This window comes from Apis cerana, linkage group LG14 (assembly GCF_029169275.1).
Source record: "Apis cerana isolate GH-2021 linkage group LG14, AcerK_1.0, whole genome shotgun sequence".
Lineage (NCBI taxonomy): Eukaryota > Metazoa > Arthropoda > Insecta > Hymenoptera > Apidae > Apis > Apis cerana.
This window is the reverse complement of record NC_083865.1, coordinates 5,014,049-5,028,681: the sequence shown is the minus strand read 5'-3', so window position 1 is coordinate 5,028,681 and position 14,633 is coordinate 5,014,049. Positions and strand designations below refer to the sequence as shown.

At 36.3% G+C, this 14,633-nt stretch overlaps 1 protein-coding gene across 1 annotated transcript in view; it reads left to right on the top strand.

Moving 5' to 3' along the window:
- The first annotated feature begins 1,313 nt into the window (after positions 1-1,313).
- Positions 1,314-14,633, top strand: part of LOC108003171 (zwei Ig domain protein zig-8) — a 385,408-nt gene continuing 372,088 nt past the window's right edge. Inside the window, exon 1 of the mRNA XM_017065300.3 lies at positions 1,314-2,992. Within this exon, the coding sequence (XP_016920789.1) occupies positions 2,917-2,992 (76 nt within the window). The 5' untranslated portion in view covers positions 1,314-2,916. The remainder of the gene's footprint in view (positions 2,993-14,633) is intronic.

The following is a 14,633-nucleotide window of genomic DNA, read 5'->3' as shown; positions in this document are numbered from 1 at the left end:
AGAAAAAAAAGCAATCAAGTTAAATAATTAGGAATTCAGGAAGAATTGAATTTCCCATTACCTTTTTCCCTCGAATGATAATACATATAATTACGATAATTATTCTTGTTAAATTCGAAGCAGAAATGGGAATGCAATGTCTCGGTTCCTTAATCTCGTACACATCCTACGCAAGCTTGCCACAAAGGACATGTAAGCATGCAATGTAGGGGCGTTGCACATGCCCTTAATTTTCGAAACCAGTCCTACTACGGTCCTAACTTCCACTACGTTCCAACTTTAGGTATTCTCGCAGGCTTGTGATACGTGGTAATCGTTATCGAGAAGCAAGAAACAACCGAGAGCCTTCGAACTTGCTAATTAAAATCGTGAATTTCCCATTCCTCAATCGCGGAATCGAAATAATTGTACCATCGATACCAATATTATCCGAAATTTATTAATAATAAAGCTAAAAAAAGCCGATTATTACATCGATTAAAATAGCAAGTACGCGTCAGCAAAGGGAGAAGTGGAAGAAAATGTAAAGAATAACACAAAATTTATACAATTTAAACAATTTAATGTCATTAATTAAAATTAAAAGAAATTGAACTGAAATTAACCATAATCGATACTTTAATCTCAACCATAACATCCCTCCAAAAAATCAGAAATTATTTAAATGATCGAATATTCAATATTAGACGTGCCCACAATAATTTATTCAAATTTCACTCTTTACATTACAAATAACAAAAACATAAATTCGCAGAGAAATCCTCGCCGAAACGATTGCCAGCAACTCGAATATTTTAATGATCCCCTCCTGGATTCTGCAAAGGTGGTTTCTCGCAAAGAGAGCTTTCCCTCATAAGTCAAGGGAGATACCTGGCTTGCATACTGGACGATAATACGCGAGGTACTTTTCTTTCCCCGTGAAATCCTACGCTCGAAGGAGGGAAGAAACGCGAAGATTAGTGCGCGTCTCGTGCCGTTCTTAAATGCAACGTGCCCCACGGATAACCGGCGGGATCCAACGTGGAGGCCACGATAACGAAACCTTTATACAGTCTGTACGCCCCGTGTCTAGACGTTCAGAAATAATTTATGTCGGATCCGTGCGAAATTTTTGCGGATTTCATAACTTCTTCCCCGAAATGGATGGCTTCCGTATTTTCCTTAACACCCCTGGCAATCGTAAATTTCATTACTTGCTGTCCCTCCATTAATCGCAGCGTTGATACCAGCGCTCAGAGGATTCTCGTCGAACGAGTACAATCCAGGCTCGATAATTGATGCACCTTTTTTACTATGAACTTTATGCAAGTTGTTTTCTAGAAAAAAATAACAAAAGAAATTTGAATATCATTTGTTCTTGTACGTTATTCGAGAATGTGATTGCAAACATTTAAAGAAACGGGACTTTAAATTTTGGAAAAATCTCGATCCAAAACTTTCCCCATTTCTTCATCCCGGAATAAATTACAAAACCTATAATAATACATCAACAAGTACACGTTTTAATCCGGACGATTTAACGCGCATTCTATCATCCGGTCCACTCACCTTTCAAATCCCTTCTCGAGAAAGAAAATCTCAAGGTTTCCGTCTCGGTGTGCAAATGGTTACCTACCTCTCCCCTCCCCCTTAACGTTTAACACCGCTGCCTCGTTTCAGCCCGAGAATTCCCCGGATTTGTGCGAGGCGAGCGCGGGGGGTATCCCTGTCACGACGCCCTCAAAGATCGTATCGCGTCGGAGAGGGTTGCGTGGCAGCTGACCCGACGACAACGAGAGAGAAAGAGAAAGAGAGAGATCATTCCCGACCCGTACCAGCCGAGAGCCAGTCGGTTCTCGAGCGCGTCAAGTAGAAGTGGTCTGCGCGTAACCCGTCCGCGCCTCGTAACGCGTAGAGGTAGGGCGCATGCGTGGACGAGGAGACGCCAGGCCGCACCATCATTTCGCGCCGCGACGCCGAGCGGCACCGCGTCCGTGGTGAAAACGCGGCTGGTCCATGTGCGTTCGACGTCGTCGCGTGCACGCCGTCGAGCAGGTCGACGAACGAGCGTGTATCCCCGCGCGTGTCCCCCCGCCAAGGATCTACCACTACCATCCGCCTCATCGAGGAAGTGATCGTCGTCTCCGTTACCGGTGATCCCTCACTCCCCCCCCGGAAAAAGTGATTTTTCTCCAAGCTCGGGTTGAGGAAGGGGGGAGAGGGGTAGGACGCGTCCCTCGACGAGACACATCTGTCAGCGGACATCGAGGATACATCGGGAGAAGGGGAGGGGGGGGACGTGAGGAAAAGATGCGACAGACGAGTGGCGATCGCGTGTCGAGGATGCGTGTCGCGATTAACAGTAGCAAGGATCCACGTGTGGTCGGACGTGGGTTTGAGCGCGGCTGCGGCAGTGAACAGTCGCCCTGCATCTGAGGAAGGATCGTGCGTCGCGGTGGAGTTTGGCAGGCACGAGAGGGATAGGCCGGTTTATACGCATCTTCCCCGCGGCTTGATCCTCCCCTCCGCGGTTAGGCGAATCATCCCGATTTGCAAAACACGCGATACAATCGAAGGATAATTTCGAGGCGAGTCGAATGAGTGGAGTACGCGAGTCCGATGGCGAAGCTTCGTTCGGTATATGTGTCCTTCGGGTAACAGTGACTGCGTAAGTAAAGATGGTACAGTGAAGTTGTCGTGTACGAGTTGCATAACACGGTCCGATAGAGTGTGTGGATATATATATGTACATATATATGGATGTCGTGAAGGGAAAGTGGTCGAGAAAAGGGGGTGGATAAGAGTTTGGAAGCTGTTTTAAGCTCCAAGCTCGTTCTTGGCTTCCTTCTACGTCTGCATCGAGGATAATAACGATAGAAGAAGAAAAAAGGACGAAATTAAACGACGGTGGGAACGAAGTGAACCGAAGTGTTAAAAATGCTGTGTCGTTGGCTCGCCCTCCTGATACTCGCTGCTTTTCTCTTGGTTATCGAAGGGATCGCGGTCACTCAAGGTACGTGTATGTGTGTGTGTGTGTGTGTGCGCGCGATCAACATCTCGCTATCATCTCGGTAAATTCGTGGAACGTGCACGAAAGAAGCGCGTTGTTCTTACTTTGAATTCACCTGGAGCATCCCGTTTAAGAGCTTCCCGCAGCTTGTTCCGGGTGCATTCGCATGCATGGCTCAGAGTTTCCAATGGTTCGACCAACGGTTTAACAAGAATCCCAGAGGGGGCAGGGGGTATTATTCGATAATATTCGGTATCCATACGGGGCGAATTTAACGAAGTGCATGAGAAGTGTTGCAAAACGGAACGTAAAAGTGTGAGAACGTTCCGGTTTTGCGGTTGAATAGATGCTTCGTTTTCGAATGCATGTGTTAAACAACGTGCTCTAATCTTTGGATGCTGGATTTGAAACATCTTTTGCCCGAGAATTTTTCTATTTTTGCTTTTTAATTGTTTATCGAAGGTGTTGAGTGATCGTCTTGAAGAATTGAAATATCTTTTTAAGAAGATATCGTTATCAATATTAATTTTCGGATAATAGTGTGTATTCGTTTTGTGTTCAATTCTTTTATAAATGATAAGAAATTTTATCAAGTTGAAATTGAAAAAATACATTAGTGATTCTATAACAATGTAAAAAAATTATGCGACAAGTTTTAATTTTCTTCTCAGGATTGAACTCGCAGTTTATCGATGAAAGAAGTAAATTTAAAACGAGTTCATCGTTGAATTAAAATAATAGATAGCATTTACGATGCGATAATTCTCTTCTTAAACTTCCAAATAATGTTGTTATTTCGTGAAATACAACATACGACATACTATCATTTGGAATTTACATTTTTGTCAGTGAATACTTCATCCGACACGCATCTTGTAAATTGAGGAAACTCGGAGAGAAAATTTTTATCTTTAGAAAATTACGATTCAAGCTGAATTTGAATGGAGGGAAAATATGTATATTCTTAATTTTAAAAGATACGTTAATACACAACCTTAAAGACTCGGAGATTTATCATTCCTTAAATGAATTCGTATCTTATCCGATTTCCTCTACTTCATTTCGTGTTTAAATAAATGCACTTGTACCACATTTTTCACAATACTTCTCAATTAAAAGTTTTTTAATCTTCCATATTGTGCGACCACATATACGCAGGAACAATCTCGACGAATCTTTGCACATTCAAAGTTTTCCGAATGAATATATAATCGGTAGGACATAAATTTTAAAAACCTCGCAATAAATAAAATAACGAAACCAAAATTAAATATTTCTTATTAAATTATCTCAAAATTTAATCTCGAATTATCCCTCCTCCCCATAAAACACACGATCAATTTCGACGTCTTAACAACTCGGTACACAGAGGCGCTGCATTAAGACGCATCATTCACCCCAACATCTTTCTCCTCCACCCCCTGTCGCCTAATGCGGCTGCTCGCGGACCCAACCGTCTCACGGCTAGTTTATGAACCACTTCGGAAGGGAGACACACCCGGGTTAAGTTCCGAAACCAGAAATTTCATCTCGCCCAACAATACCTCACGTATCATCCATCCGACGTTATTCCATCGATCAGCAATTCGATTTCGCTTGCAAGCTCGACGATTAAAAGGCGAGGAAAAGAAATAAGTGGGAGTAGGCCGCAAGCCGCGGTTCATTGCCGATGAACAACGCGCCACGATCGCATTTACAAATCAAGCAAGACGTCAGCGAGGAGCTGCACCGATGCTAATTGAATAATTAAAAGTCCGCCGTGGTCTGTCCAGTGGAAAGTGCAATGTCCGTGACACGGCGGTGACACGCTGCGGCAAAGCAAATAATCGCCGGCCGTAATTGTGCAATCAGTGGAACAGAGGCTGCTCAAGTGGTCTCACGTGTAACGTGTAACGTGTGGCCCAGGAATAACCGATTCGAGTTGCACGCGATTAAATATGGAATTCCGTCGATACACATCCTCGAAACATTAACGCGTTCGCCGCGTTAACGTTTCACGAGAGTTGCAGTGTTGAGAGAATAAGTTTTTTATCCTTATATTTATCGCTAATTGAAATATTCCGATTGAAATGTTTCGATATTCGATCGAGAATGGTTTATTATTAATATATCCAAGATAAATGTATCTTGAAAAAAATCTTGTAAAATTTGAAACAGATGAAAGTATTTTGCATTTCGATCATCTATATTTTTACCTTCAATTAAGGAAATTTCTTTTAAATTTGTATGTGGTTTGTAGATTTAATTATGATACGATTACATGAATGTAACAATTTAAAAAGATAAGGAATCCAAGTACTATTAGTCGAATGATGAATAAAATATTGATTAAATTTATGCTAGTAATTTTTACTTTAATACGTCGTTGGTGTATAAAAGAAATATGTCGTGCAGAAAATTTGCAATATCTATCACCGCAGTAATTTCTCCATTTTTTTTGATATGAGAATTGCAAAAAAAAAATTCTATAAAATAAAAACGAAATATTGTATAACATGCAATATTCAGTTATTTTGCTGGAAATTTCTAACCTTTGTTGAAAATTTTTCAATATATTTCACTGTGATATTCAATTTTTAAAAAATATCATATTCCGTATCACAATTAAAAGTGTAAATTGTTAATACAATTTCATATTATTCAATTACTTCGTTCTATTCTATAATATTAAATTATATTCTTATATAACTTATTTAAATCGTTAAAAATTTTTTCGAGGAAATTTAATTTCAATTTCACGAGAAGGAGGAATTTTTCTTTTTTCATTAAAAATTTCGCTACTACTTCTTTTTCATGAAATTTGAAAAAATTAAATAATAAATAATTAACTTACATTTACGAGCTTTAATTTTCAATGTTGCAATTATAATGAAAAATTTCGAGGATTTTTGATATTTTAATACAGGTATTGTTCCTTTCTAAAATACGTTCTTTAATAAATATTACATAATAATTTACATAAATTTACTTTTCGATTCTGAATAGAATCGATTCAATGTTTGTTGAAAAGAAATCCAAACTCGGAATGTTCGAGATTAGTTCGTGTGATAAAATATTAAAATATTTGAGATTGATATTTTCAAGATCAGCTTGGAATCATGAATCGTGTTGGACGTGCACTTTCTCGTGCCTGATCTGAAATTCCAATGGTGGAAACATTATGCGTGGTTCTCTCAGACGCGAAATTATTTATGAATTATTGAACGTGTTATGTTGTTTGTCGTAGGATTTGCGGAAAGTATCTGCGTCAAATAATGCGGGAGCATAGTAGATACGTTTCCCGTATATATTAAATTTATTTCGAAATATCGAATTTCGATTAATATCAATCAAGGAACGAAAATTCTATAAAACATTTTCCATCGTATAAAGTCCAGAAAGATATATTACGCTTCATGTCCTTTTTTCTTGTTAATTAAACCGATTAGGTGGCAATTATTGGAAGATAAAGGAAAACTGTAGATAACAATCGGCTAGAAGACTTATTGAATTACGGAGAAGAAAAGTTGCAAGAAATTGAATACGATATTTCTCGAGAGATAATATCGAATTCTTGCAAGATTTAATGAATGCTGTATAAGTTTATTTCTAATTATAATTGAAGATTGAATAATAGACACGAAAAATTGCAAAGTTTCTAATAAATAGAAATACCAGCAGAGATTCTTATCTCTTATTTACGATATAAAATTAAATTTAATTGACGTAAAAATACCAAAACGTGGTATGAAGAATAAATTTAGATTCATGTTTCTATTATCTTTAATGATATAAAAATCTTAAGATTTTTATATCCAATTAAAAATAATTTCGTAGTCAAATTATTTTTTATATGGATAATTCGAATATCCAAGTTGGTTTTGTCCAATATGAAATATTGCTAGCACATTTTTTTTTATATTGCAAAGTTACAGACGTTTCTATTGATTATCCGATGATGAAGGCAGCGAGTAGTGGTGGAAGCAGTATTAGGGGAGGTGACGATGCTTCGTCATGGTGGATGGAAATTTCACGCGAGAAAAGGAATTATGGTTGTACACTCCATCAATCTTTTTTTACCATGCATCTATTTTAATAAATAAACAAATTATTATATCTCTTCTCTGAATATTAATAACATAATACAAAAGTTACAGCAAAAAGAATCGATAAATTGCAATTTTATTACTGAATTATTTCCCTACAATTAAAACGACTATAAAATATACCTTAAAATCTGTAAAAACGCGCATTTATGAGGCAACTTTCCTCAACTACTACACGAAAAAAATAGAAAACTTTCCTTTGAAATATAATTCTTACAAATCCTCATTCTTTTTTCATTCCAATAAATTACAAATTACAAACGATTAAAAATTACAAATTGAATCTTGTCACAGATCTCGTCAAAACGCGCCGACAATCCCGGGAGACGCAATAAAAAATAAGAAGAAGAGAAGCTCGAGGATCTGGAGAAACTGCCAAAAGATCCGGAGGCATTCAATTGCCAAGCGTTGCGGATAAAGTCGGCACGTATTAAAATGCAACTTTGAGCCGGCGTGAATCTGAAAAATCGATGAATCGTGGGTGCACGGGCTTACAAATGGTCGGATCTTTAGACGATAACCAACTTTCAGCGCGGGCACGCGGGGTAAAAGCTCATTCATCATCGTGTACTTGGGTGCAGCGCATTGTCCGCATCACGTGCACGCGCCACGGGAACATTAAATCGATTCTCGTTCACGCGTGATTTACCGCCGCGAATTGAATCGTGAAGAGGCTCGGGATGCTTACGATTTTTCCTCTGTAATAATCGTCGCGCCATCCCTCTGTCGAGGACACGGGGATTTCGCGCAAAATCGCGAAATTATTTTTGATCTCGATCTGAATACGAAATATTTGTTGCGTTTTCTTTAAATGATATTAGGCTTGCTCGCAGTATTTGGTATTTTAATATATGTAAATTTGATATTAGAATAAAAAGATATGGATGTTTTTATTATTATTCTTATTATTTCTTATTGAAGAGTAATTTTATTTTGTGATTTTTCGAGGGTCTATTAATATTTTCTGAACATCTTAAAAGAAAATATAACAGAAAAATTTGATCAATTTCCAATTTTATTAAATAAAAGGAAATAAAAGGAAAAGTAAATTTTATTGATCTCTAAGAGAATAAAATTGCTTAATTTTAAATTCGTTTTAATATTTATCTAGCTCTACTCTATTTTAGTTCCATTAGCTCTGTCTACAATCTATTTACGACCTGTTCTCTGTGATGTTTAACAATCTTAATTCAATAAAGACACTTCTATCACTTCACAGTGTATTTTAAAAACTTGATATACGTATTTACATATCCATCACTTGAAACTACCGTTCTCATTTGTCTTCTCCATTTATCTTCTCTCCCATACGTCTCCAAGTTTATTCATCCTTTTAAACTGAAACTGTAAAAAGACTCGTCGAAGATAAAACAACAAACTACACATCGAATTGAATTAAAAATCTCTTCATCTTCGTATCTTACAAACGATATTTCCCTCAAATGATATCGAGAATAAATCAGTAAATCATCTGTCAAAGTTTTATGCTTGTATTAAATCACGTTTAAATTTACAATATTTATAACATATCTGATTTAATAATAAATATCTTGATTTTAAGTATTTTGCAAGTAATCATCAGTCTTGTTCTTCTTATTAATTTATTTACGATTAATTTCTACATCTTCGTTAATATTTCAACTTTCATTATTTTAATTTCTTAAATAATAATATTCAACGTGTCAGAGATTCAATTAAATTATTAATCATCAATCTATCGCAAATATAAAAGCGAAATAACATTGTTTTCACAGCAAGTTTTCGAAACACAAATCGAAAAACAAAAACGAAATTTCAACCGAGGATTACACTCTAAGTCTACAATTATTTATTTCCTTCTCTCTCCAAGTCTCTTATTGTCTCATTGTATCACGTGCCAAAAGTCGTTTAGTGGTTCCTTTTTCCTCGGGATCGCGAGAATTTTTAGAGAGAATCGTACACGACATTGCTTTGTCTCGCCTGGTCCAGCAAAATTTCTTCCTTCGATAATCGAGGAAAACTTGTTAAATTTTCTTACATCGTTCGAAACTTGTTCCTTGGGAGAGGAATTACGATGAAAACAAGTGGTTGATAGCGCAAGAAATTATTTCCAGATGCATTTGAAAAATGAAGTTTCAATGAAGTTTTAATTACAACTCCGTTTTACGTCCGAAAGGTTAAGTAGCAAGTTCTGTGCTCTCATTTTTATGAAGCTTGGAAAACTCTTTGTTCTTTAGATTATCTTAAATTTGAAGTACACGAGCAATTGTTAAGATTTTGAAAATTAAAAAATTTATGAGATTATTTCGGCAAATGAATTAATTGAAAATGGATATTTATTTCAATATATATTCATTTCGAAACTATCTCTAATCGAAAAAGATAAAAATATCAGAAAAATTTGACGAGAGGAATGGTACGAAGAAAAATTAACTAAAAGTTATCTTAAAATTCTAATTTTGTTCAGATCTTGAGCAGTCGATTTCTAATGTATTACAAATATGATTACAAGTTTATTACAAACATTATTCATCAGATCAAATTAATTTGAAATTACTCGAGCTTAAATCTTGCCTTTACTATTATACCTCCGAAGGAATAGACGAGGAACGAAGAAAAAGCATGATTATGAAAACATTTCTTATTATTATCAGACAATAAATAAATTTAGGACTGGCGGTGAGCAAACTTTACCTTGAAGAAAACTGCAAAGAAACATTTAACTATCATTAAACTGCAATTCGAAGAAATTTACTATTTGGTTCTTACTGAAACTTCTGATAGCATATGGTATCCTTAATTTTAATATCAGATTTTAAATCAAATATCAAAACATGAACGTTTTCATGAACAAATCTAAACTAACACTTTTTATTAAAAGACTTCTAAGACTATTTTAAGATTAAATATATAGTTTTATACAATTTTAAAGTTTGCAAATTAAATTATTAAATCTTTAATCACTTTAATTCATTTTGCTGTTCACTATTCTTCTGTATAATATTATTTTTTCGTAATAATTTTTATTTTCATCATTACAAATTAAATTGGATTAAAAAGATTCACGAGCTTGTCTTTACTTGTCGCAAATTATACAATTTATTTAATCCCAATCATGTCGAGCATCCACTATCGCGTACAATAAACTGTGCGATACAATTTGATTACAATTAAAACGCGCTATTTTATTATTAGGACCGCGTGATGCGAGCAGTAATAGAATTGTCCAACGTGCCAATTGAACCGATAAGATAATAACACGATGAATAATGCATCGAGATAATTATCGAGGGAAGGAGGGGGGTGAGGAAATAATATAGGCGCGTGCCATGGAAAATATTATCGATGTAACGCGCTTGTGGAAATTTCCGCCCAATCGATGTACCCCTCGGACGAGCTTCTCGAGGAGATGAACACCTCGATGCACAAAAATCTGCACAACCTTCGAAGGTGGATCATAAATCATCGTTGGCACTATGACACTTTTGCCTTTATATGTCGCAAAACCCTGCTCTGTTTTATGCATTGCGTAAAGTCCGTCTTTGCCACTCGATACGCCCCTCTCTCTCTCTCTCCTCCGCGCCGGGTTGCGATTACGTTGCGCTCTCTCGCTCGTTGCCCGTACAATTTTGCCGCACTTAATTCATTTCCGTGTCGCAAAAGAAAGTAATTTCAATCTCTTTAGCGAATGAAACGCTTGATCGAATTATAAATTTGAATACGACGATGATCAAATTTAGTAACCGTTGATCAAGTTTTGATTACTTTTTTGAGACGAGAGAAAAACAAATGTGAAAAAAGAAGGATCGAGGAAACGAGTGCAATTATGAGATTATCGAAAGGGGAATTTAAAAAGTACTTGGAATAAAAGGAAACCGATCAGGTATTTTTCTTTCTTTAAGTAGTAGATAAAACTTTGTACCAATTGTTTGAAAATTCGTCGAATAAATTTCTACGGAACACGAGTGAAATTTATGCAGAATTAATCAATATCGTGCAATTTAGAATTTCAATCGTAAGCGAGAACTTACAACTAACAGTTCGCAGTGAATTCGAAGCCGATATTATCGAAAATGTTTCGACAATGTCTTATTGATATTGGAAAATGTATCGCAAACAGCTAATATATCGATTTAACAGGCGCAAGGGATAGGTGTATTAACGTATACAATAGGACATTAAGTAAACCGTAATATTGGCACAGGGATCGTTCGATTGGTAATAGTTTAATGACGACAATTCTCTGATAATGCCCGTGGTATTAGCGTTCTCCTCTGCCTACGGATTGTTGCATATCAGATTAAGATTTAGACCTGCCCCAGGCATTGGGGTACTAACTTCGAAACAATCTTGCGTATGTGTGCGTGTATACGTACACTTAAATGTTACAAGAGACCCAACATGTTGTGCACAGTCAAAGTGTTGCCTCAAGTTCAAGAACGTAAGCTCCGGGATATACAGATTTAACGTGATTAAACTTATCGTTAGTGTCCTGTAGTTCTATACACAACGATCTATATACTTTATGCACATATCGAAAAAGTTTCCATCCGATAATCTACTTTCTCCTTTCTCTTATCCCTTCTCTTATTACTCGAAAGATTATTATTCAAAAATCGAAACGATTCCTTGATGTCTCGATTAAAAATTCCTCGACGTTAATTTTTGGAGAAATAAAAGAAAAAAAATGTTGCGCGCAAATTTCACATTTCAGAATGCAGCAGAAATAAAGTTAGAGCGGGGAAAAAAAACGGAGAAATTTATTCTCATTATCACCCTAAAAGCATACATTAACGGGGACAATTTTCGCGCGTTCTCGTATCTGCCGTGAAACTCGAAAAGTGTGTGGCTCGATTACGAGTACCTTACGATATCGATTCCGGGGAATTCGAGGAGTTCGCACTATCGGTGATTTTTATCGAAAAATACGCGGCCGTATAACAGTGGCATCGACGGTTCTTCATCAATGATGCGAAAATCGTCCCGCAATAGAGGCCACATTTACGATACTTCTTCAGGTCATAAATTACCTTTTTATAACACCATTTCACAGTTCTTTCTCGATGGCTCGTGGCATCGCGAAGAGTTTTACCAGATATCGCTGGCAGATTTAAGGACACCGTTCCTTTTAAAATCATTTTGAGAGAGAAAGAGTGAGAGGGGAGGTATACTCTCTGTAATCACGTATATCGCTTTCCTTCCGAAGCTTATCACTGGCGCGCCAGTTTCTAGGAATTACTAGTCATAAATTTCCAACTTTCTTTTCTCGAAAATCGCGATACTTCCCAGTATTTATCCTATCTTTCTATAACGATAGTTGAAAACTTTTATTCCAAGTTCAAAAGAGGATAGATTTCCATCAGGATATATTCAAATTATCATTCAAAATTTTTAATAATTCTTCCTTTTATCCCCTGTAACTCGACGTTTCTCGGGAAAATACGAACAAATACGTAACTCGATTCTAAATTCGAATCCGAATTCTAAAAAAAGAAAATAGAATTTTAAGATGTTGAAATTTTTAAAAATAGAAAAAAAAATCGAAGAAAAATTTCCGGATGGATATCGCGGCAAGTATTCAGCTTGGAGATCTCGAAATTGGATCTCATAATGGAATATATATCGATATTATCACTCAACCGATCGTAAATTATTCTTTCACAACATCGAGACAACATCGAGGTCCAAGGGCTATCCCAGTTTTTGCGTTGTCGTTGATACACCCACTACGCGTTCACGTCAGTTTAGAGAGGACTTGGCTATGCATGGAAAATGTCAAGCAACTTTTTCAACAAAATATTCCAGTCGTACCGCCCTCGATAATGATTGATGCATCGAATGCCCACACACTGCGGAAAGGGATCCGGGATTTATGGCTCGATTCTCTTGGATAAAGGGAATCTTTTGTATAACTATAACCCGGCATTATAGGACACGTATATAATACGTTCGTGGATGGTGCGTAATTAGAAAAACCGAAATTATGTATTCGGTTTTTCTTCCTTTCCAATCGTCCACTCTCGTTTACGATCCTATAAACAGGAAGATTAACCTAGATTCTCTTTCAGATTTTTTAATCAGCCTTTTTTTGTTCCAGAAATTGTGCTCCGTGAAACGGTGAACCCCTAATATATTCTTGATGAACCTTTTGTTGTTCTTTTCGAATATTCTTCTCAAGAAATAGATATTGCACGTTATTCACATGTAAATAATATGATCGAACACGATAGTTAATCATTTTTTTAATAGATTTTTTTCATCTTACATAGTTTATCTAGTTAGATTAATATTTTTAAAGTGTTTTATTTAAGAATAAGAATATACAAGGGAGGAATTGGATGTAACGAGAGATATATTATAATTATAAAAATAATCCTTTTTCATTATCTAAATATATTCGAATAAACAACGCTGAGCATACAAATTACCAATTAATAATCATAATTAGTAATTTCTAGAAAAAAAAGGAATGGAGAGCTTCTATCTCAAGATAATCCAGACTTTATTCCAAATCGTATTTCGACGGACATCCCCCTTCTATATTCATTATGCATTAGATTGGTCTTATATAAGTACGATAGACTATTATACGGAAGATTAGAAGAGGTTTTAGGATCCTCGGATTTCAGGGGTCTCTCGAGGTTATTATCCCTTCTTATAATAATAACCTGTCAAATCGTTTACCTAATTTTTAACAAGTTACACTCCAAAGTAACGCGACAAGATTACGTTTCGCATAAAATAAATAACGCACTATATTGTACGATACGAACGAGGGAGAGAGGATAAAGCTGTGCCCTGTCAATGAAGAAGAGGAACGAGAGAAACGAATTATCCTTTAGCGATATCTGTTTTAAAACAAGGGGAGGGAGGAAAAAGGAGAAACTGAAGAGAGAGAGAGAGAGAGAGAATAAAAAATAAAACTGGAAACCAGGATATCCCTGTGTATATCCACGACTACGAAACTGCTCGATAAATTTCTCCTGGCAGCTCGACTTTTTTCCCCTCCTGCCGACTAAGTTTTTTTCGCAAATTGAAACTGATCATGCGAGGCGTGCGTCAGGTAATTACGGAAGCAGTGTCCACGAACTAGGCGGAAACACGGGCGGTCCCTGCGTAATTGTGTCGTCACAGCTTTCCTTCCTTTCTCTCCCTTCTAACCCCTCCACCCCTCGCTTTTGCCATTCGGTAATTAATGGACCGCTATTTTTCTTCCACAATGGTTATTTTTTTCCAACTCGACCCCGAAGAGAAATGAAAGTTTCAAATCTATCGATTGCGCTGTGTTTATCCCGATGATCGAATTATTGGAGTTGGGAAATTTTAGAGATTAATTTTTCTTTTCGTCTCCAATTTTTAATTAAATTCAATAACACGAGTCGATTTTATTTAATTATACGGTTTGTAAGTATGCAAAATATACGTACAGCGAAACAACAGCAATAATAAGTTTATAAAACACCGTTTCAAATTATTACCAATTACTTTTATTACATATTTGTTATATTACAATATAACAAAATTTGAAACGAAATGACATACGACGCGTTATATATAAATATATAAATTTTCTTTTGCGA